General features: G+C 41.9%; 1 protein-coding gene across 2 annotated transcripts; it reads left to right on the top strand.

The window, feature by feature from the left end:
- kdm5c (lysine (K)-specific demethylase 5C) lies at positions 1-23,967 on the top strand (the record flags this gene model as incomplete). Of its 2 annotated transcripts, XM_034241338.1 has the most annotated exon segments (15): positions 1-361; positions 2,403-2,550; positions 5,197-5,274; positions 5,378-5,500; positions 5,597-5,767; positions 6,235-6,369; positions 8,130-8,186; positions 14,005-14,128; positions 17,575-17,873; positions 19,840-19,998; positions 21,229-21,348; positions 21,427-21,585; positions 22,962-23,143; positions 23,404-23,566; positions 23,848-23,967. In XM_034241338.1, coding segments are annotated over 14 exon segments (2,034 nt in total), but the record flags the coding sequence as incomplete, so codon positions are not given.
- Positions 23,968-24,194: the final 227 nt, after the last annotated feature.

The following is a 24,194-nucleotide window of genomic DNA, read 5'->3' as shown; positions in this document are numbered from 1 at the left end:
CTGGGAGTAAACGTGCGGTACGTGGTAACACTTCCAGGGTTGTGCTTCGGTCGTGAGAAAACTAAGATGGCGTCTCGTCAAGAAAGATAGGATGGCTTGAAGAGAGTGATGATGTTGGTCGAGGGAATTATTGATAGAGACATTAAGTGATAACGTTTGAGACTTTCGTACACCATCAAACAAACCTCCGCCATCCAGAGCGGAGTTATATGGAGAACTGAGGCTGGAAAACGTTCAACTTTTAGCTAGCAGTGTTAGCTAGCCAACTGGACCCGTTTTATTTCCAGCGTTCATCACAACAACAGAGGAAGGAGAGCGACCAGCAGCCCTGTCATTACCCGGGACATCGAGGTGTCTTCGGGTCAGTGTAACCGAGACATTGTTGTGCAAGTGGGGTCAGACATACTGGGCTTTACTGCATATGAATAACTAACGATCGCTGGTTGTTAGCCTACAGGCTAGGTTAGCTTGTTTGCTGTTACATTAGCCACCTAAATGCTAGTTACCTTTAACCATGGGAGGCCTCGATGCTAACGGTAGCTGAGAGCGGCGTTATCGCGATAGGAAAATAAGCAGGTTTTTATGGGGCAACACAGTTAAAGAAGATACATCATAAGACTTTTTAATAATACGTATATAACAATAAAATATAGCAATATGTACATGAAATAAAGCTATACCCGTACAAATATAATATTTATAAATAATAATATAGCTGAACAATAGACACAATTCATGATGGAATAGAAATGTATGTCACCAAGCTTACACAACACAACAATTACAGTGTAAACATGTTTTTAATTATTTAGTTATGGCTCTTCCTGGTGTGTAATGTTAGTTTTAACACCAGTTTCCCCAATTTCAAACCTACATTTGATAGCTAGGTTAGCTTGTTTTTTCTGTTACATTGCTTTTTTTGTACCCACCTAACGCTGGTTACCTATCCATTTGTTTTTAGGGGGATTAACATTATCTGTCCAGGGCCTACAGATGAAAAATTGCCTCTTGGCTAACTCTTGCACATGTACAGAAATGTTTTTTAATGTGCACTGTCCCTGTTAAATAGATTTAAAGGAAGGCGAGAAGTGGAAGGCCTCGATCCTTACGTTATCGCGATACCTGAACAATAGACACAATTCTTGATGGAATATAATTGAAAGACACCAAGCTAACACAATATAACAATAACAATAACATTTCAAACATGTTCTCAATTATTTTGGCTGTTCCTGGTGTGTAATGTTACCCCTAGTTTAGTAGCTAGTAGTGAGCTAACACTTGCCATCTTGTGTATAATCGAGTAATAATAACAACACGTTAATCGACATATAATGTAAGTATTAGCTTTCTGCTATCGAGTGGTTGTGCATTTGTTGTCATTTGTCCTTTTTTAAAGCGAATGAATGAATCTAGTCCATCCCACTTGCGAGTGGTGATGCCTTCATGGCCTTCTAGGGTTCGTGGCCTCCACGCCATTGTTTGTATGAAGGCCTTTAAAGAATCAAACACATGAGGACATTTTACTCCCAGAATGAGATTGTTTGAAAAACTCACGATATGTATTCAATAATGCCTCCTTAAAAGATACTTATGTTAAGACTTTGATGCAAACGCATTACATGGAAAAAATGCTTTTGGCTCAAGTGGATACAGAGATGTAGCAGTCACTTCTGTATGTAATACATGTGATTGTTGATTTACATTGACTCTTAAAGCATCACTTACACCTTTTGCCCCTCTACTATGGGCCTTGTTGATTCAGCAGAGCATGGCGTTTGTTTTGTTGTGTTGGATGTTGGGGGAGGGGTCTTTAAGAAGGGCCACACCACAAATCCATATCCTGGGATTATCCTGGTCTCTTGTTGTTGGATATTGTGTTCCGTTTTGGAGGAAATAGTCAACTATGAAACATGCAGAGGAACTAAGTGCTAAATATATGTAAAGATGACAATATTACTGTGCAGTGCTGAACCAGGAAGTGGTGTGAGAGAGAGAGAAGTAAACACATGCAGTGAACTTTTGTAGGAGCTGTACAATATGCTTTTTTATTGTTTTTACATACACGTGTAAAACATGTTAACCTTTTGACCTTTAAAAAAAAAATGCTTTAGTTTCCTGTTATTGGGAATGTGTCATTTCTGAAGATAAAATATCGACCAGTGAACATTTTTGTAGAAGGTTTCACATTGTGTACCTACAGTTGTACACTGCTCCAGGCTATCACCAAGACAAATGTAGATCTATTCTGATAAACAAGGATTTTAATGTATTTAAAACTGTGCATGGTTTTAAATGGTTCTCTACAAATGATAAACTCGACTTTCATACATAAAATGCTCTCTGTGATGCTGCGTCAAACCCATCAGTTTATGAACTTGTTTTGACTTGTCCATCTTCAGGGCAATGGAAGGGGAAGAGTTTGTTCCTCCTCCGGAGTGTCCAGTGTTTGAGCCGTCATGGGAGGAGTTTCAGGATCCTCTGGGCTACATCGCCAAGATACGTCCAATCGCAGAGAAGTCTGGAATCTGCAAAATCCGACCTCCACAAGTAAATATTTGTTCATGCTTACATTATGTTTTCTTCAATGCCATGCCAACTGCTGCGCTATGTGTGACATCTGTAGCATGCAGTGTTGACCATGCTCACATTATGTGCAACGTCAACAAAGTGAATCGGATCAAGTGACTTCTTCCCAGGGTTGAGTTGATGTTGAGCAACAATTATAATTCAGCAGGGTAACTATGTAGGATGTTCACTCAACATAAGATATAAAACGATTAAACGGCTATAGCAAGTAACTTTCTTTATACATACTATTAGGGATGCTCCGATCGCTAATTTCGGGGCCGGAATCAGTATCGGCCGATACCGATTCCGATCGAGTGGGCGGGGCCTAAATGGAAGATTTAAACATCACTTTAAATCTTCCATTTAAAGTGATGTTTAAACTCAGTTAATGCTCATTCACTGGAGCTTCCACAAACAACAATCTACTTAATTATTACATTCAAATGATGAACATTATTCAAGTTTACATTAACTTTGGAGAATAACACGGGAGAAATGAGCGGAAGCGCTCTCTTTTCCTCTCTCCCTCTCTCTCTCCTGACAGCCTGTCAGTATCTCATGCCGCTCACTGATCCAGTAATGAGTGAAGTGAAGAATACATATATTTATAATAACTAGTTTAGCTTGTTCCAGAGGTAGATCAAATAGCTAAGTGTGTTAGGTCTAACTCTTGTGTGTTTCGCTCCGCTCACCGGTCCGGCGGGCGGAGCTGCAGGGTTTCTGCTTCACACACGTTGCATTCCGCTATTTCACTGTCTTTTTCGGACACCTTAAATTAATGCCAGACCGGTGAAGCCATTTTGTCGAGCTTGCTTTGCCGCGCACAGAGAAAAGTGTCATGTATTTTACGTCATGCGATCGGCTCTCGCGATCGGCATGTTTAGAGAGCACCGATGGATCGGTAGAGAGTGAGTATCGGCCGATCGATCGGAGCATCCCTACATACTATTATGCTCATGTGCATTAATGTTTTGTTTCTAACTGTAAATACATTACATTGTTACAAGAGTGACATTACAGGAGAGAATAGAGAGGGTTACTGGAGGAAAAACGCAAATGTATCGTTTTTAGGGCTTCGTGGATATTATCGTGCAGTTATACAGATTGTACTTTTACTACTAAATGTTCGTCACTTTACCGACGCTGTAGTTGTTTCCATGATCTTGTAGGAATGTTGATTTCCTAATCAGTTTATGCCTTGAGTTGTTGATAGTGTAATACTGCTCTTAAGTAGGGAGCCATGACCTTGTTCTTGAGCCTGAAAGCCAGAGTTAAGCCCAAACTTAAGCTCACTATCTCTTTAATCTCCGTTGTCCATGTATATATATTTTTTTTTGAGTAAGCACGCTGAATGACAGTGATCCCAGTTGAAGCAGCAAGTAGACAAGTTGTTTGAGCATTTGGTTCCACAAGTTTTCAATCGAGCGGTGCAGGGATGACGTATTTACCCGGAAGGAAGCTGCTGGTTCCCTCGACACAAAGCAACGGGATTTCTCCACAGGATTTTGGAAAATAGCTCGAAATAAGATCTGTGAAAACCAACCTGTTTGATGAATGCACGTTTTGTTCAGTCGGATAATCTCTACATGTCTACTTTTATCATTTTCTAATCGTAAATCTAGTCCCCAGAAGCTAAATGCTAACGTTATGCTATAAAGGAACTACAGCAGGGTCGCTGCTTCAACGTCACGCCGACTTCAGATCCATATTCAAACATACAGATTCAAAATGGAACAAGTTGAAGCGTTTGTTTGAACAGTTAGCAGGAGGCAGGGACTGGCTTTCAGCAGAACAGGGCAAACGCACTTAGAGCAGTGTTTAACACAAACACTTAAAATAGTAGATAAGAAATTCATTCTCATCGTTGCCCAATACTCACAAAATATAACTTGTTGAGCTGGGAAAATGTAATGAGATATGCAAATGCTTGCCTCATGTACAAAATAATACACGGCCTTACCTCACCTCCGCTCAGACATTTTATCACCATACCTGCACACCTGTAACTACGGCAACAAGAGGAGACTGCCTTGTTCCATTAAGGAAGAGTTCATTCAGCCAATCTTCGTTTTCTTTTAAAGCTGCACTGGAACTCAGTCCCAGTAACGGTTAGAGAACAAAACCTGCAGTTTATTCAAATCTAACTTAAAAACATGGTTAGTGGAAAATCAGCTCTGTCAACACGGACACAATCTGCACTTCACAACGCTCTGTGTGCACATGTGCCTTGACCTGTTGCTATCGGTCTGCTTTGTGAATACGCATTTTAGTTTTGATATTTTTATTAGGGCTGTCAGTCGATTCAAATATTGAATCGCACGATTGTCCATAGTTACGTTATTAACGCGTTAACTTGACAGCCTTAGCTTTTATATCTGCCTTTATCATAATATAAGCATCTATGTTGACTGTTGTTTTAGGATGACTTTCAACATCTGTCCAGGGACTGCAGATGAAAAATAGCCTGTTGGCGCGTTTACAGAAATGTTAATCAATGCGTCCCCGTCAAATAAAAACGTGTTTGCCGTAATGGCGTACAACGGCCTCCACAACTTCTGCAGTCCTATTCAGCCACTTGGTAACAACCAAGACACGTCAACTCTTCTGTCTTTGCCTTTGTAACAGGACTGGCAACCTCCGTTCTCAGTGGAGCTGGACACCTTTCGCTTCACACCCCGCATCCAGAGGCTTAACGAGCTGGAGGTAAGGTCTTCCCCTCAAAGCTGTACGTCGTTGACAGAGGATTGAAGTCGTTGATGGAACTCACCCCAGTAATCCTGATGATCCCTCATGCATTTTATTCTAGGCGGAGACCAGAGTGAAGCTGAATTATTTGGACCGCATCGCCAGGTTCTGGGAGGTCCAGGCGTCCTCGTTGAAGATCCCTCACATTGAAAGACGCATCCTTGATCTTTTCGCGCTGTCGAGGGTAAACTTGAATTGTTTGTTTTTAAATAAGTGTTTGTTTGTTGTCATTTTTCTTTCCCTATTTCTGGGTTTCTCATCTGGCTTTGGTCTGCTGCAGATTGTGACGCATGAAGGGGGTTTTGAGATGGTGTGTAAGGAGCGGCGCTGGGCTCGTGTTGCTCAGAGGCTCGGTTACCCTCCGGGGAAGAACATCGGCTCTCTGCTGCGCTCGCACTTCGAGAGGATCGTCTACCCCTTCGAGATGTTCCAGTCTGGCTCCAGCTTGCCGGTACCTATCTACACATTCTCATCTGTCCTTTTTGTAATACCAGGGCTCATAGAATGTGTCCATCTGTGGAAAGTAACCTGGTTGCTTTTAGTATATATATATTAAGAATAAATACGATTGGGGCATCACACAAATCAAGAGGATAGTATCACACACTTTTAGATTTTTGGTTATTTCTTTACGATTTATTGGAAATTAATTTTCTTGGCAGATTATAATTTCCTCTCTACTTGGGTTCTATAATTTACAGCATGCACAAATGTATTTTCAATGGAAAATGTAATTGTATGCTCAGACAAAAATGTAATAAAATACAATATTTGTGTGTGTGTACATTTTTAAATCTATTTATTTAGTCGAGTTGTGTGTTCGTGTTCATATCCTGGTGCATCTCTGAACGTATTACTGTACATCACCTGTATCTTTCGTCGTTTGAATAAAAACTACATTTTCCACATCATCTGTAGAATTACAAGCCGAAGCACTACGACGGAGAGGAGGTGGATAAAGAGTACAAGCCTCACTCCATCCCGCTGCGACAGTCTGTGCAGCCGTCCAAGATGAGCAGCTACGGACGCAGAGCTAGCCGCTGCCAGCCCGATGTGAGTTACAGCTCCTTCACTCCTTTCAGTACATTTACGTACCTGTATGAGCAGGAACCTGACACTGAACTGGTCACTAAGGATTCAATTAGCGCCACAGACGATCGTCACCTTACGACCCTATTTAAAAAGGAAAATGGGATTAGTGAAACTGCATCTGTAAAATATTGTGTTTTTCCAACAGCATACAGTTATTCTATCAGAGCATGTTTCAAAAGTAGGTAAACAAATCTTCACTTTATAGAAAAATAGGTAGAGTAACAATGTAAATACTGCTTAACTAAAATATTGTGTTTAGGTGTGATTTTGACTAACGTGTGTGTGTGTTTTTTTCAAGTGATATACACAGGAGAAAGTGTATCATGTTTGTTAACATTGTGAAGTTTAAGGACCATCTAACTAGGAGCCGAAGGAAAATCATAACAGCGTCCATCATTACAGGCAAACAAAAAGTCGATCAGACCGACGAGTGTCTGCTGGATGAAAGATATTCTAGCGTGTTCCTCCATGCTGTCATGTAATCCACTTTCTCCAGTGCTTATCCATGTGCCACGTGCCTCAGTTACATTTACAGGAAGATGTGACGGTGCACTCAGAGCTTCACAACGTTTCCTCTCCATCCCGCAGCGCACCTCTGCGTTACGCTGCATTTTCAGCTCTCTGCTCCATGGCTGCCATTGTTTTCTGCTTTGTTTTTGTTCCACTTCCTTCCATCTCAACATACCTGTTCATTTCATAAGCCACAACCCATTTCCCCCCCGCTAATATCACCAATACACAAAACCATTATCTCACGCTGGTTACGAGCAGCTTTACTTTCTAAAACCTTCTTCCCATGGTTTTGTTGACTTACTTATTATACATTGGGAACGTAACGCTAACCAATGCTTAGTTCTTTTTTAATGTGTGCGGCTGAAATGCATCTTTTGTTTTGCATATTGTTTTACATGCTGCATTGACGGGAATACAAACTAAAGATTGATGCAGATATTGTTTTTAGTTTCAATGTATTTAGATGATTCACACAAAAGAGTGGTGCAGTGACGCGTCCTACAACCAGGAAGTGAGTTAGCATTTCACCACTTCCTGTTCCCTGGTCTCAGAGCCAATGGGATCTCTCCATAGGGTTTAGGAGAATAGCTGGAAATCAGGTCTGTGGTTGAAACACATTGCTTTGCTTTTTGTGGAAGGAACCGGAAGTGGTAAAATGCTAACTTACTTCCGGGTTTTAGGACGCGTCACTGCGGCTCTCAATTAGGACACTTTTAAGACATGGGCTTCTTAATATGAAATCCATTTCCTATTGCTTTATTTTGAGCAATTTTGTTGAGCATTCTTAAGCTTTAATCATACAAGTATTACATGCAAAAAGTCAGTACAATTATTTTTAAGAATTAAACTGTACTACAAGTATTGTGCATGAGAACACACTTGCACGGCAACCATTACATTCTTAACACTTTCACAACCATGTTGCCAAACCTGAAATACTATAAATCTAGTCTCAAACGGTATGCTTTCATAATAGTTGAGGCTTCTTACAAAATGTAACTAAACCATTCGTACTTAATATGATGCAACCCCATCTAAATGGTGTCTAGTTTTAAATTGAAATAACAAATGTAGTTTCCAAATCCACAATATGTTCTTTGGACCGGCATCAGATGTGTCCAAGTGTCAGGTGGCTCTCTCCCTCCCTCTCATCTCCCTTTTCCCCTCTTGTCTTAGTTTATTGTTGCTGTTGTTGTCTCCCCCTGCAGGGTCCAGAGGATCTGGCCCCCCATCCTCTCACCACTGGCTCTCAGCTCATCTCTGCGGTACTGCCTCTTCAGCAAATCAGCTCGCCTTCCTCCTCCTCCTCCATCTCCATCTTTTTCCTAAACCACCTCACCCCCTCTGAAGTGTCTACTAAAACATTTCCATTAACATGCGATCATACTCCCTAAGCCGTTATAGGGTCACACGATTGTTGCAGAAATAAAATAAACTCTTTGGACAATAACATAATTAAACTATAATTTAAATGCCATTTGCAGACTAGAAAGGACTAGAACATGACCACAGCGTTGTAGATTACCACGGCTGTTTTGAATATATGTTTTAAATTAACTGTAGAGTAGGCCCTATGTTGTCTTATGTTGAACAAAGGCATTCGGAGCAGGACTGTGCATCTTCACTGGTCTCACGATTCGATTACGATTATCCTGTCAACGATTCGATTCAATTCGATATCACGATTCATACCAATGCGTTGCATCCTCAATTTTTTATATTACTGCACATGGCTTATTTTTCATCAATGCATACATGCAGTAAATACATATGAACTCTCTTTTTATTATTTAGAAAGTGCTTCAGAAATCAATAACATAAATGTCTTGACATTAATTTATAAACCAAAATAAATGAACTGTATAGGTCTAGCCTCCCTATATCTGTGTGTGAAGTTGTTCCATCCTCAAAAACAAAACACTAATGCTTCTGCAGTCTAGCTGCAGCTCAACGGTCTTCTGTTAAAAAAAGGACACTGAATGTCCTGAATGTGGCATCACACACAGGACTTGAGTCTGAACACAGCAGACAACAGGAGTATTTACAACAGCATATAACAACTAAAATACTGCATGTGGGTGCACACTTACATTCTCTGTCTTACTGTTATATAAATCCCATGAATGTATGAGATTAAGTTAGCTTCATTATATCTCAGTGATTAAGTGAATAATAAAGTTTCTATCCTTATCACTGTCAGCCTGTCACTCATTATTTTCAGGGAGGGGGCGGGGCTTAGAGGAACGGATGTGACGGTGATCGCGGAAGCTTTTTTCCTCCTGCCTTCACAAACTTTACACACGTATATATCGTCTGAAAATTGATAGAGGACATTCATACTTTGCAATCCAAGACTTAATTAAATCCACCAAAAACCTGACATGATTGTAACGCGATTATTTTTGAAAAACATAAATCCCTGTGTCTCTGTGCCGCAGCGACACGGAGTGATTCAGAGCGGGTCCTTCTGCTGTTGGTTCTGGACTGGTGTTCTTGTGTTGATGGATAAAGCAGACTGCTCCGTGTTTGGTGTTGCTGTGCCGCTGTCACGTCTGTTCCCTGATCTCTGCGTCACCGACCGATTTGATATTAAAGTGACAGAAAAAACAACCTTTTAGTAAAGCCGCGGCCGGAAAATCAGGAAGCAACGTTACTACGCTATAATCGATTATCTTCCGTCACTGCATCGATACCGAATCGTCCACGTCCGCATCGCAATGCATCGTAGAAACGATTATTTTCAACACCCCTAATTCGGAAACCAGTTTCTAGCCAAAAACCCAATCCAATCCGGCAGTGGCTCAGTCAGTAGGGGCTTGGACTGGGAGCCGTAGGGTCGCCGGTTCAAGTCCCCGACCAGACCTACAATATGGAGTGTGGACTGCTACTTGGAGAGGTCCCAGTTCACTTCCTGCCCTGCCGTGGTGCCCTTGAGCAAGGCACCGAACATCCCCCTTCCCCCCTCACTCCCATTGCTCCCCGGGCGCTGTCCAATAGCTGCCCACTGCTCCTAGTACTAGACTCCTGGTACTAGGATGGGTTAAAAGCAGAGAACACATGTCGCTGTGTGCTCTGCATGTGTGACCATTACAGAGGGTTTCATCCCTCCCAATTCTATTCTATCTACAACTTAGTAATTGGTCTTGAATATAAGATAAGATGGATCTTTATTAATCCCTGTGGGGAAATTCAGTAGTTTAAACAGCAACAGGGTAAGGATACATACAAGAATATATGAACGTATGCAGACGTGGAACTAATTGCCGTTGAAGAATCTTTAACTTAACGTTTTCCCGAATTGCCAATTGTCTGGTTGTGGGACTGAAGCGCTCTCTTGTCTCTCACCATGCCCTTCTTCTGTGGTTGCACTTGGCTTCTGGTTGCTTTGTGGCTGGGCTTTCTGTGTGCTTCCTGCTGTTTCGCCTCGCTCTCTCCGCTCTGCAGCAGCTAACTGTGTGGCTGCATGACTTCTCCTTCGAGTGCACTCACACAGAGGGAACCTCGTAGGTTTCATTTAACTTGGTCTGCTGATGGGACGGACATTACAAAAAAGACAGTTCTTTTTTATCACATAATTATTGTTTGCCTCCAAGCTTCTCCAGGTTTGTTTGATTGCCCCTCTAATATCAAGCTGTGTTGATCTGCTTTGTCCGTCCCACTTGTAACAGAGTTTAGGTTCCAGGAAAAAGGGTTATTTACTCAGTCAGAGAATATATAACAATAGGCAGTTATTTGCACATATGTAATGCAAGGAGGAGAGTAAAACAAACATCAAGCATTTTCCATTACTCTCTTTGGAAACACGTTGTATCTGTCTAGATTTTGGCACTGACAAAGTTGTCATGACATTTATATAATATGTGTTGTTGTGGGAATAGGATGCATCCTTGGACTGCATATTAAGGCTATTGCATAGGCAGGGCAGGGGGAATATTCAGAAGATAAACTAAGAATCTGAGAAAATACTAATTTTTTTCCCCTTTTTTTGTGATATATTCTTTGAGATAATTATTTGAAAGAAAACGGTGGGGGAAACTTCTGTAGCAATAGGAGTCAGGACTCAGAGAGATACGAGGAGAGCTGGAGCTTTGATGGCAAACACTGACGGTTTATTTGGAGCTTCGGCCGGAGAATTCACAAGACCTGTCACGAGCCACGAGTTGACACAGGTTGAGATGCCACAATCAATCCTGAAGACCCCTCCTGTAGCTCCAGGTTTTAACTAGTTCAGAGTGTAATAATCAATATTCTTCAATAGATAGACCAAACAGCTGAGGACACTAAATCACAGTTGTTGTCTCTTATGGCTCGGGGTCATCTACACCCTGAGAAGGATGTGTTCCAGCCAGTGTCCCACAACAATAACTATCTCTGACCGAGAGCTGCCCGGTCACAAACTGGTAACAACAACAATATGCTAGGGCAGCCCCTTCTATGGGAGATAGCATGCTGCCTAAGGCTGGGCATCTGCGTCAGAGGGCAAAAGGTAAACATCTATGGAAATTATTCCCTGACAAAAACGTCTCAGATTTACACAAAAAAGGGAAAAAGATACTTGTGATTTCAGCCCAGCATCACCATATAATCATAGACATTGACACAAATCACAACACCCAAGGTTCTTTCTCACAATTATTATCTCAGAATATTCCAGTCTTTTCTATTACATTTGTCATTTCCTATTCTGGTAAACAAAAATTCTGTATTAATTTCTCCGAAATGTACGGCATTCATTTAGGTAATTCTGCGTTTCATCCATTAATATTACCAACTGACGTGGCTCCATAATTTATATGTTTACCTGCATTAGCAGTTATAGCATTCAGACGGCACAAAGACTATCGATTTGTAGAAGCCCAACCTCCCAGATTCGGACTAAACCTCCAGTGTGTGAAATTACCATAAAACCTTTTTAAATGTTTAGAGAACACGTTGTTAGTTTAACTGGTTGTTAAATCTTGCTTTTATGTGCCTTTTTAGATCTAGTGTGTTTAGCGAAAGAGACGTTAAGACCTTCTGTGTTTCTGTCTACTTTGCTGTTGACACGTGACTTGTGTGTGAAGTTTGCAATCATATGGCAGACTGAACTAGAGGCCAGAGTGTGGCGCAACAATTATGTAATGCACGGGAAGTCTGACATGACCAAGCATTCACTACAACGTGATACTGTCTCATCTTATTTGTGTTTTATCAAAAAAAAGTACTCAAGAAATATTTAAAGCACTGATCTCTTTTAAAATCACACCTCATGTCTCCACAGATCCAAAAGCTTACATAAGGAACACATGGTTCAGTGCTATTTTTCTGTATATGAGGTCCTTTTGGGATGAAAAAGTCTTAGGCTGGTGCCACATGAGAACGGTAACGGTCGTATCCGCTACAGTTCTCTATCATATAGACATGGGGTGTCAAACTCAATTTCATCGCGGGCCACATTCGCATAAAGGTTGCACTCAAAGGGCCGGTTGTAACTATATAAATATATATAAAATAATGTATTACATTATTGCCTCTGAATTGGATTATTATCGGATAGGATAATAACTTAGTAATTAACTACGTCTGAAAGCAGAATCAAATAATTGCAAGTCTCTTCAGTACGCATGTCACAAAACAAGATGCATTGTGGGACATGTAGTTCATGGGCAACCTGCTTCTGTAAAGTGGCATGTAACCGTATAATAAACGTATTATATTCTTTGCAAGCTCTTGCGGGGCCACATAAAATGAAGTCGTGGGCCGGATTTGGCCCCCGGGCCTTGAGTTTGAGACCCCTGATATAGATGGTTCGGCCACACGAGGCCGACAGGGAAACGCAGATAACGATAACGGGTCCCAAGGTGGGTAGATCTGCGGACAAAACGCTCTGGGGGGGCCAAACGGCACCGTGTCTACACCCTAACGATCATTTTCTGATAACGTTGAAGCAATAGCCCCGCCTCTCCCCACCTCTCCTGCTCACCCCCGTGTGTCCCGCGTCATTGCTGATGTGTTTCGCCAACAACAAGAGTGTTTCGAGCCAGGTCCCGGTGTCTCGCAGGACAGTGCACCCAGCAGGTGCCTCCAGCAAACCCCCCCCCCCCCCCCGCACGGCAAAGTTTCCGTTAGCCGAAATCTAAAATTCTCCGGTCAAAATGTCGCTTATTGTTTAGGTGTCCTTTGACACTCAGGCAGTCATATCATTAGCTAGAACTAGCTAGATCTGATCGCTATGGACATGAACGCGAGTGAAGTCTAATCGGACAGGTGAGAAAGATCAGACGGAGAAAAAGAGCCCTGCCTCTCCCCACCTCTGCTGCTAAATCCACCGCGGAGAATAAACAGAAGGGCAACCATGGAAACCATGCTCGGAAGTCTTGTTCGCTGCTTTTGGTGTATTTTGTGGCGGAAATACAGCGCCACTTACAGGCATATGTACTACAGTGGGTCGAGCGGTCTCGTGTGGAAGGACACGTTTCTGGTGCCTATTGCGTGTGGACGGAAGACTTTTTTGACAACGATTTCGGTTCGTTTGCGTTACCGTCTCTGTGTGGCTCCAGCCTTAGAGAATATGCCCCAGTAATACAAAAAGTGAGAAGAAATGTGATTGGAACCGACTCTGACCAACAAAACAACCATTTAAACACATCTTTCCACAAATGTTCATACATGTCTAAAATGAGGACACTTGCTTGTGACATTGCTAATGTTAATGCATCAAACTCAAGCAAATAAAAACAACAGTAAAAGAGTGGCTATCAAACTTCTGCATAGAAAGATGTGTGTATTTTTCAGACTAACTTGTCATTTATAATTGATAGGAAACAAACATTTGTTTTATTAACAAAGGTCTAAATAACAGCGTCTGACTGTATGATTGCAACTGCTGGTGATTATGTGTGTTTTGTGTTGGTTGTGGGTCTTAACGTTAAATCTTTCACAGTGATCTGAGCTAACTTCTCTTGAGTGTGATCCCTTCTCGTGATGCCATCGCTCCACCTTCATGCCGAGACCCTCGCTTGGCTCTGTGTGCTGTGGAGAGTAGAGTTGTTGTCCATCTGTACTGATACGTCTTTTATGATGAAAATGTCCTTCTACCCACAGCCTGAACCCACAGAGGAGGACATCGAGAAGAACCCAGAGCTGAAGAAGCTGCAGATCTACGGCGCCGGGCCCAAGATGATGGGCCTCGGACTGATGGCGAGGGAGAAAGGCCTCCGAAAGAAAGGTAAGGGTCACAACCACAACATCATTTAACCCTGTTTTTTTTTTTTTCACGAAACTGTGTCTCAGTGCTTCTTAACATTTAAAAACCTATTAATGTGTCATACCCGATTAACGGGAAGAAACTCAGCTAACTGACGACACGAACCATTTTTACCGAAACAAAACAAGTCTCACAATTAATCCAGTTAATCCAATGTGTCTGTGTCACTTTGAAATGATTACTGATAATCCATCTTCATATTTATGTCAATAACGGAGATTTCATATATAGCTGCTACGATAGCTACTCTAGTATGACAGCTTCCGGGTTTGGGAATTCTGGCTACGCATCATTCATTCACCAATGGGTAATGTTTAGATGGATTTTAGGAACTCCCCCTCGATTCTATTGGCTCTAACGGTTAAACAAATATGTCAATCATCAAAATCGACCAAGGGGGGCCAGAGATATGGAAAATCCACCCAAATGACCCCAGAAGTGGGTTTTTCTTCTAAATCTCTCTAAAAAGGTCAAATTTCACTTGTTTTGCATCAATCTTGATAGAGGGTACTTATTATATGTTATAGTTTGGATTCCTAAAGCTTTTAGTCTACTATCGCATCATTCAAGGGTTTTCACTATCAGTAATGTTTTTTATTTTGGACGGACACTATAATTTACAGTTTTTTTTACTATGTTAAATCTGAATTTACTTAAAAAACATCTATATTGATTCTGACTTTTCTACATCCAACTCACAGGTTTATCATTACTTTGAGAAAAAAGATTATTAATGTACCCCTTTTAAAAGTGAAGATAGAGTCATTTGTTCTGGAAATGTCATTTTCGAGCCTGAGACCTGGAAAACAGGCTCGGGGCTTAACAGGTTAACCACCATCTCAGACACACATGCCCCTTTCACACCAACGCGTTTTCAGCTCCGGCTCGGAGCTGGAGCCTGAAAAGTACCGGTTTTTCCTGTTCACACCGCAGAGGCGCCGCCTCTTAGCTCCGGAATCCGGTTTACTTCAGCTACAAAAATTGTCGGTCTAGAGGCAAGAGCTTCGGAGCTAAGAGGCGGCGTCGCTTACGTCTCTCTTACGTCAAGGCGGGGGCAGGGGCAGATTCGTCGTTGAAGACCACAAAGAAGTCTTGCATTTCGCATGTGATGTTTGTAAAGTTCCAAGTAAAGTCGTCCCTTGTAAAGTCGTCCCTTGTAAAGTCGTCCGATGCCTTCCATTTCGTTTCGTAAGAGGATAACCAAAGCGAACAGCGCTTCAATACAATCGGCCATTGTTGTTGTTGTCGATGTGAGGGATTTCCGCGCGGTTTGGATTTTATGAAGCAGGCACGTAAACGGTGACGTCATGACGCAGCAGCGGCAGCGGCAGCTCTGGGCGGTGTGAACAGAGCGGGAGCAGAAAAGGGAAACCGGAGCTGAACCAGAAAAGCTCCCGCTCGGAGCTTGAAAGGGAAAAGCGCTGGTGTGAAAGCCGCAACAGAGACACACTTATCACAAGGTCTTTTGTAACAGAAAACTGGAGGCAACAACGCATCATACATTATTTTTTGGTGCAACTGAAGCAATAACTTCAAGCTCCTCAATTATTGGTCCAGTCTAGTTTTTGTTCTGCGTCCACGCCAGCAAATAGCTGTACCCGAAGGCTTTTATTTTCCTGGTTGTCCATCCCTCCTTCAATGCATTCCTCCCATTCCCACGAACGCCTCGAAGGAATTCCTGTACTTTTGTCACAAACATCTTCTTGGACTCAGTAGTGAAGGGAAGAAGATTTTAGGCGGTCAAAGTCACTATAACTTCACGCCCATCCCTCTCTGTTGACTGTAGAAATGAACAAATAGGATTTTGGTGGACAAAGAACATAACTCAAGTATTCATATGCTAGTTAAGACAATTTCATGCAAATGTCTCATAGGATTGTCGTAGCAACTTAAAATTAGCTGCTGTCTATACTAAATGACGAGTTAGGCAAATATGCAAAGAAATACAATATCGATATAAAGTATTTTGAGATCTTTGTTTTAATGCATGAGGCCTCCACCAAATGGATCGTCCTGTTCTGTGTGTTACAGCCACTCTTATAGGGAAACATCAAAGATCATTTACATGACAACACAACATGTTGGCCCAGGTGATCACCCTATGGCAGTAGGCAAAACTCAAGACCTACAAAGAACAATGAGATATACAGATAACCCCTATGTTAAATTCCTTCCTCTCTTCCTGTAGTGTCATAAAACCCCCTTCCAAAGACATCTGTTATCACACATACATTGATATGCCATTCCCAGGGTGCAGCAGTTACATTTCGTTAGGATTACACTGTATTAAGCTTTAATACCATAATTGCCATAACAGGATAACAATATGAACTGATGTTTTTGACTGTTTTGAGTCGATATAATCTGTAAACAAGGTCATAATCCTATTTCAGTTGACTAAAACACTGGGCATTTGATTCCTATCCTAGTCAAGGAAACCTGTGACAATTTGATTAAAGGTCCCATGTCATGTTTTTCTGGTTATTACCCGCCCCCTTGTGTGTTGTGTAGCTTTTTCTGCATGTAAACAGTCTACAAAGTCACAAACCCTCAAAGTACACTCTGTAGCGAGTAAAACTCTAACACAGTAAAGACCTGTCTATGCTGCCCCAGAACGAGTGTGTGTGCTCAGGCTGAGTTCCTCGTTGTCTCGCAGACCCCACGCAGCAACCAGGAAACGACACCAGTAATAGAGCTCACACTGTCCGCTCCTCGTAGCAGCGAGCCTCGCAACGTCCCGCCAACACGGCTCCCAGACCCCACGCAGCATTCTCATCTGTTTGTCATTACTGGTGTCATTTCCTGGTTGCTAACAAACGCCATTGTAAAACATAATCACTGATGTTCCGCTGTAACGGTGGTGGACTCATCAGAACAGAGTGGGCGAGCTGACCAATCAGAGAACAGTGGGCTCACAGGGAGGGAGGGGCAGGAGCTCCAACAAGGCGTGTAGGACAGAGAGTGAATACACATACTTTACAGAGATGCTGTTTGAGAAACCAATGTGAGTTTGAAACATTGAACAATGTAAATCTATTCTAGTAGACCTCAACAATGGAATTATGATCAGTAGAAATGGCCATGACATGGGACCTTTAAAGCTGAGTCAATACAAACAGGTTTTAGTCAGATTACATTGATATTTTGGACTAGACTGAGTGAAATGTTCAAGTAGTTTCTTTCTCATTTCACCTCATTAAGTAAAGTTGTCTTTCTGACTGAGGTTGTTTTGTGCGTATGCTTTAGTCTTGACATGACACGTGCAGCACACAGAACTGCTGTATTGGGCAAACAACAGTTACTCATCCTTTGGAATAAAGACAGTTTTTCATTTTATTTTCACGTTAACAATATTGCATGTTGTGATAACTGACTATCCAAACACTCCTCGCTCATCTCTTTTTTAGACGAGCCGCCTCAAACCATAAAGGAAAGCGTGTCTCCTGCTCCCGGTGATACTTCGGTCAAAACCGAGACACTAGAGCCTCAGGAAGAGAAGAAGAGTGACGGGAGCACATCGAGCCCACAACCCCCTCCTCAGACTGTCCCCGTTAAGGCTGAAGTGAAGACGGAAGAACCAGGAGAGGAAGAGGTGGAGGAGGAAGGAGGGAAAGGGAAGGGGAAATATGAGGAGGGAGCCAAAGCAAAAGGACCTTTTCCAAAAATGAAAATGAGGCTCCGAGGCAACCTCAACAACCCGCAGTGTGTAAGTAAAAAGATTATATCTACATGACAACATTGAATATGAATATAACATTTGCGCTTCAGATGACGAGGTGAGGGCCCACTGCGTGTAAGGAGGGTCTCTCTACCTACATTAAGAATGCTAAGTATACCCTATGTTGGTGTACCTTGCATAACTGCTTGAACCCGTATGGCGCAATACAACTCAGTACATTGTTGGTCATTACGTCAATGTTATACCCTTCCTTTAGTAGAATTGTATAAATTGGAAGGCTAACTAGGTACTCGGCTCATGCGTGGTGAACTGCGTATTCGAAAAGATGAGATCTCAGACTGGCTTACCTTTACGTCAATCAAGTGGCAAATGCCAAAGTAAGGTGGATGATAGGCTAACTTTTTTTTTTTTCAACGCCATGCGATCGACTGACGTATTGGGCACCCCTGGTATAGATCATCAAATCATAAACACCAATAGGGCAAAACAGGGCTGTAACGGTGTGTATTCAAGTAATAGCTCACTTCAGTGAGTGGGTCGGCACGAAGCGGAGGGTCGACAACCCCCTTAGCTGTGATATAATGAGCACATATCACGGCCTGAAGTGAGCTATTGCTTTTATAAATGGTTACCAAGTGTGGCAATATGAAATAAAAACACACACTCTAATTTAAATAGTTTTTATTAGTAAATAATGATGTTCAAAATAAAATAGTCCCTCCGTTGCCTTCTGCACGAAACATAGTGCGAGGTGGTTGCTATGCAACAACACTAACAGCTAGCGAACATATTAGACAGAGAGCGTTGATCCATTATTTGGCTATTTATTTACATTCATTTGTTTGTTGCCGTTTATTGTGCAGCCACTGAAAACCTGTCCAGCATCAGTAGCATGGCTTACGAGGTTACTTGTAGGTTGAGGTTGTTCTAGGCTGTTGCTTGGCGTGGTCAGAATATTGCTCCACTTTCTCCGGTCCCCGAGATTTGGCTTCCAGTAGCTCTGGAGAGAGCTTTCGCACCTGTGGCCACTAACGGTCATCATTTCTCTGCTTTGTTTCAAGACCCGCATCAGAAAGCTTTTGAATGGAGGTACTTCTCCAGTTGGTCTACCTGCTCTTCACGGAGCTCTGCATGTCGTCCTTTAGGTGCTTTCTGGAGATAGGCACTCCTCAATCCTCTCCTCCATAGTGAGACCCCCCCGGAGGTCCAAGTTAACCTTAAATGTTTCCATCTTATGCTTTGTAAGTTTGTTTCGTAACCGAAGTAATGTAAATATATTTATAAAACTGACAAGTCAAATCAAGCAATCTGATTGGCCGATAGTGTTTTTGCGGACCTCTTTGATTACAGATTTGAAAACATCGTTGCTTGCTTTAAAAGTAGCTCAATTCATGATGTCAAACCTTGGAAAGTATCTAGATATCCCTGCCCTAATGCCAAAGGAACTGCACACTGAATATGTTTTGCCGTTTGATGTCTATGTCTGGACCGCTGCGTAAAAAGGAGGGTTTCTGCCCCGTTACTTCTCCGCTGCTTTCTTGTTCCAGTTTGAAAAGCATTTGCTTTTCAGCCCAACTGTATACTGTTTTTCTCAGGCGCGGAGGGATACTGACTTGTTGTGAAAAGTAACTTACAATTCTACCTGTGGTATACGCTCAGTATATCACGGATAAGAACCAATCAGATTGCTTGATTTGACATGTCCGTTTTATAATTGTATATATGTATTAACTCGATGAGACGGTACAGTGTCAATAAAAAAATCCTTCATTCAAGATGTACACATTCAGGTCTTTTATGTCACTTCGAGTTGTCATAATATTCCCTCTGATAGGATATTAAAACATTTATTTTTATAACAATTTACCTCTAAAACTTCAGGGAAATTTGGTAGCTTAACAAAATAAAGAAGGGCGCCTACATTACACAAAAAGCCATCTTTTAAATGTGCCTAGAATTCATATTTTAAAACATTTTCCTCACTTGTTCAAAGGTGGACTCTTTTGTGTGTCGGATGTGTGGTCGCGGAGACGATGACGATAAACTGTTACCGTGTGACGGCTGCGACGATAACTACCACACCTTCTGCCTGCTGCCCCCCCTCACTGATCTTCCTAAAGGCAACTGGAAATGCCCGAAATGTGTAGCAGAGGTGAGTACAAATGTTCCCCACCCCATAACACACTTTTTGCTGGGTTTTTTTTAACCACGAGGACTAATTTAACGTTTAAGGCGAGACACGGCAGGCAAAAACATCGTTTTTCAAGTACTGGTCAATTTTGAGATTTTGTGCTATTTTGATTCTATAACATGTTTTCTTTCAGGCTTTTGGAAGGAAAATGTACAAAATACACATTTAAGTGTTTATTTTACTATAGTTTGTCTATTTGCGTCTGTAGATTTCTCCTAAATTCACCAAAAGTTAGCATTCTAACGTAACATAAAGTACCGCGACCGCTGTGTGCACCATGTCAACAGAGATATCGTTGGAAAGCTCCGTCTCTCCTGCACAATCTCATCAGATCCAAATATGGTCATGTCCTTTGTATCAGCAACCAATCGGGAAAGCACAAAGGGTCTTAAACCAAGAAACAAAATCTCATTGGCTGGTGTCAATTTCTGACAACGTGATTCGTTCAGATGCGTCACGTGGTGTGCTAAAACACTTCCTAGTTTCGCTGGAAATTTAAATCTCAAAATGTCAAAAGAACGGTGAAAAAAACGTTCACAGAGAAGACAACAATTTTCACTTGCACGAAGCAATGTTAGACAAAAAATAAATGATCCCGAACATGAAATACCTTCACGGAGTAGCGCCACACAGCAATCTTTAAAGGTTGTTTTCTCAAAATGAGTTTTTTCTCCTACTCTGAGTCCGACATTTCCACTTCAGTAGCACGTAGAGACACCAAACCTTCCAGTTATATTCCTATCAATATTATGAAGGCTTTTACAGAAGGGTTTGTTCATATGTCATTCAAAGCCTGAATTATACAACATTTTATACCTAAAAACATGGCTGGATATTTTAGGGCTGTTGACAGTATTTTCTGATTTATGGAGTGATAAAAAGAGATATCCAAAATCCCTTCTGTAAAAACTTTAGATTCTAATATGACTACAAAATGAAACAAGAATTTTGAACCTGGCTTTATCCAATGTTCAGATTTGTGTTCCTGAAATGTATTAAAATATGCGCATATTTAATGAGATTATGGATCATTTGCATATTTAAACATGCTATTTCAGAAAACTTGTAATACAAAAAACAATTGTCTTAATGTAAGTAATTAACTGGAGAAATGTCTAGCTGATCTCTTTAAGTTAAAAAAATTACCCTATTCACCTGTAGTATCTCGCCTTCATTGTATCACTTTTTTAGGAGTGCAAGAAACCTGCAGAAGCATTCGGCTTCGAACAGGCGACACGAGAGTACACCCTGCAGAGTTTCGGGGAAATGGCGGACGCCTTCAAAGCAGACTACTTCAACATGCCTGTCCATGTAAGAGAACACACACACAAGACGTCATCTGTTTATCATAAAGCACACGGAGACTAATCTCCATCCTCCCCGGTGTAGATGGTTCCCACGGAGCTGGTGGAGAGGGAGTTCTGGAGGCTGGTGAGCAGCATCGAGGAGGACGTGGTGGTGGAGTACGGAGCGGACATTCACTCCAAAGAGTTCGGCAGCGGCTTCCCCATGGACAACGGCAAGAAGACGCTCACAAAGGAAGAGGAGGTACGCACCATCTTCTTGGAAGTGTGCACATTTTAATGGGAAGAGTCGAGTGCTCATTAAAAGTGCTTGAACTTATTTTGTGCAAAAATGTAATTTGAGGTTCTTTTGATGTTTGTTTTACTTGCATTACTAAAAGTGAATTGATACAATAGCTGTTTGTAGTTTAACGGTCTATCCTGTATCAAAGTGTTTTTGTTTTGTTTTTTAATATTCTTTATTTAGAAGACAGTTGAGAATATTTCGCCAGTTACAATGAAAATATACTTGCAGTTACAGCGAGTAGTAAACATTTGCAATAAGGGAACAGTATAGAGTGCCACAGTGACGCGTCCTAAAACCCGGAAGTAAACTCCTTCCGGTTCCTTCCACAAAAAGCAAAGCAATCTCTCCATAGGGTTTAGGAAACAGCTGGAAATAAGGTCTGTGGTTGAAACACATTGAAGAGACGGGTCACGTTTTGTTCAGCCGGATAATCTCCACATGTCTATCCTACTTTTATCATTTTCTAATCATAAATCTAGTCGCCAGAAGCTAAATGCTAACGTTATGCTATAAAGGAGCTACAGCAGGGTCGCTGCTTCAACGTCACGCCAACTTAAGATCCATATTCAAACACACAGACTCTAAATGGAACAAGTTGAAGCGTTAGTTTGAACAGTTTGCAGGAGGCAGGGACTTGCTTTCAAGCAGAACAGAAACTAACTTAGAGCGGTGTTTACGTGTTCGGCGTAATGACGTACAACGGCCTCCACAACTTCTGTAGTCCTATTCAGCCACTTGGTAACAACCATCGTTTCTCAGACACGTAAACTCTTCAGAAATCACCAGTGGGGTCACTGCTGATGATTTAATGTCGTAGAACAAAACGTGATCCGTCTCTTCAATGTGTCTCAACTAGGGATGCCAGAAACTGACCATGATCAAAATCGGACAGCCCTGGCGAATAATAATCGATTATTCGACGCCCCCCCCCCCCATAATTTTCGATTATGGAGACTGTAACGAATAATCGCTGGCATCCCTAGTCTCAACCACATACCTTAGTTCAGATATTTTCCTAAACCCTATGGAGAGATCCCATTGGCTCTGAGACCAGGGAACAGGAAGTGGTGAAATGCTAACTCACTTCCTGGTTTTAGGACGCGTCACTGTGGCACTCTATACATTGAAACAGAGGCATCACATATTGAGGGACAATCCTGCAGGCGTAATAACAGTCAAACAAACAAGAGATTACAATATTTTGGTAATTAGACAAAGCAACATGTTTCTTTCGGTGATAGAACTGGTTATCAGCTCATCAGTAGTTTGTTAATTCTATGAAATGTGGCCGGACCAGAGCTAATTTCCTCTGCTCTCTCTCCCTGGTTGCTCAGGAGTATGCTCGCAGCGGCTGGAACCTGAACGTGATGCCGGTGCTGGAGCAGTCGCTGCTGTGCCACATCAACGGAGACATCTCTGGGATGAAGGTGCCCTGGCTGTACTGCGGGATGGTGTTCTCCGCCTTCTGCTGGCACATCGAGGACCACTGGAGCTACTCCATCAACTACCTGCACTGGTACACAAAGATTTATGCTTTGTTGTGGGTTCAGCATTTTATCATACTCATAGAATTGTTATTGCTCCTAGTTATATTACGTTTTATCCAAAGCGTCTTACAATAAGGGAAAGAAGTGACTTAATAACAGAGAAATCCTTCATTTACTTTGCTATGAAACAGTTTGGGAAATGTATTGTCTTCATTTAACTCATAGTGTTACTTCTTACTATAACGTTCCCTCTCTTTTCTGTCCTTCCCATATATCTCATGGTCTCCAGGGGGGAACCGAAGACGTGGTACGGGGTTCCCTCTGTGGCGGCGGAGCGTCTGGAGGCCGTGATGAAGAAGCTGACCCCGGAGCTGTTTGAGTATCAGCCTGACCTCCTGCACCAGCTGGTCACCATCATGAACCCCAACATCCTCATGTCTCACGGCGTACCGGTCAGTCTCACACACACGGACACACACACACGGGGACACACACGGACACACACACAGACGCATCTCCCCCTCCCTCTGGAACTCCCTTCCCAGTCACATCTGAAAATCCGTTCACCCCCCCACTATACTCGCACTTGGATTGTACTGTTTCTGTTCTGATTTTATGTAAAGTGTCTTTGAGCATTAGGAAAAACGCTATAAGATTCCCATGTAGTATTATTATGAAATATGGTTAGTAAAGAAAGTTCTCTTTGATTGACGTGTGTGTTTCTGGTCTGCAGGTTGTTCGCACGAACCAGTGTGCGGGAGAGTTCGTCATCACGTTCCCCAGAGCGTACCACAGCGGCTTCAATCAGGGATACAACTTTGCTGAAGCTGTTAACTTCTGCACTGCAGACTGGGTACGGCTGTCTCAAGTTCACACACTTTTCAGATATTGGATGAAGTATTTACATTTCCTACTTAACTGTAAAAATACTCCTCAATGAACTTAAGTCAAAGTAATCATCAAAATATAGTTACAGTCTTAAGCAAAGAGCCCATTACACATTGCAGAAACATCTCAAATAAAGACAAAAACCCAAAAATGATAAAAGGTAAATGAGAAAATATGTTTATAAATTACTTA

This window comes from Gymnodraco acuticeps, unplaced genomic scaffold (assembly GCF_902827175.1).
Source record: "Gymnodraco acuticeps unplaced genomic scaffold, fGymAcu1.1, whole genome shotgun sequence".
In the NCBI taxonomy this organism is placed as follows: Eukaryota; Metazoa; Chordata; class Actinopteri; order Perciformes; family Bathydraconidae; genus Gymnodraco; species Gymnodraco acuticeps.
The sequence above is the reverse complement of the archived record's forward strand: the minus strand, read 5'-3'. Positions and strand labels throughout refer to the sequence as shown.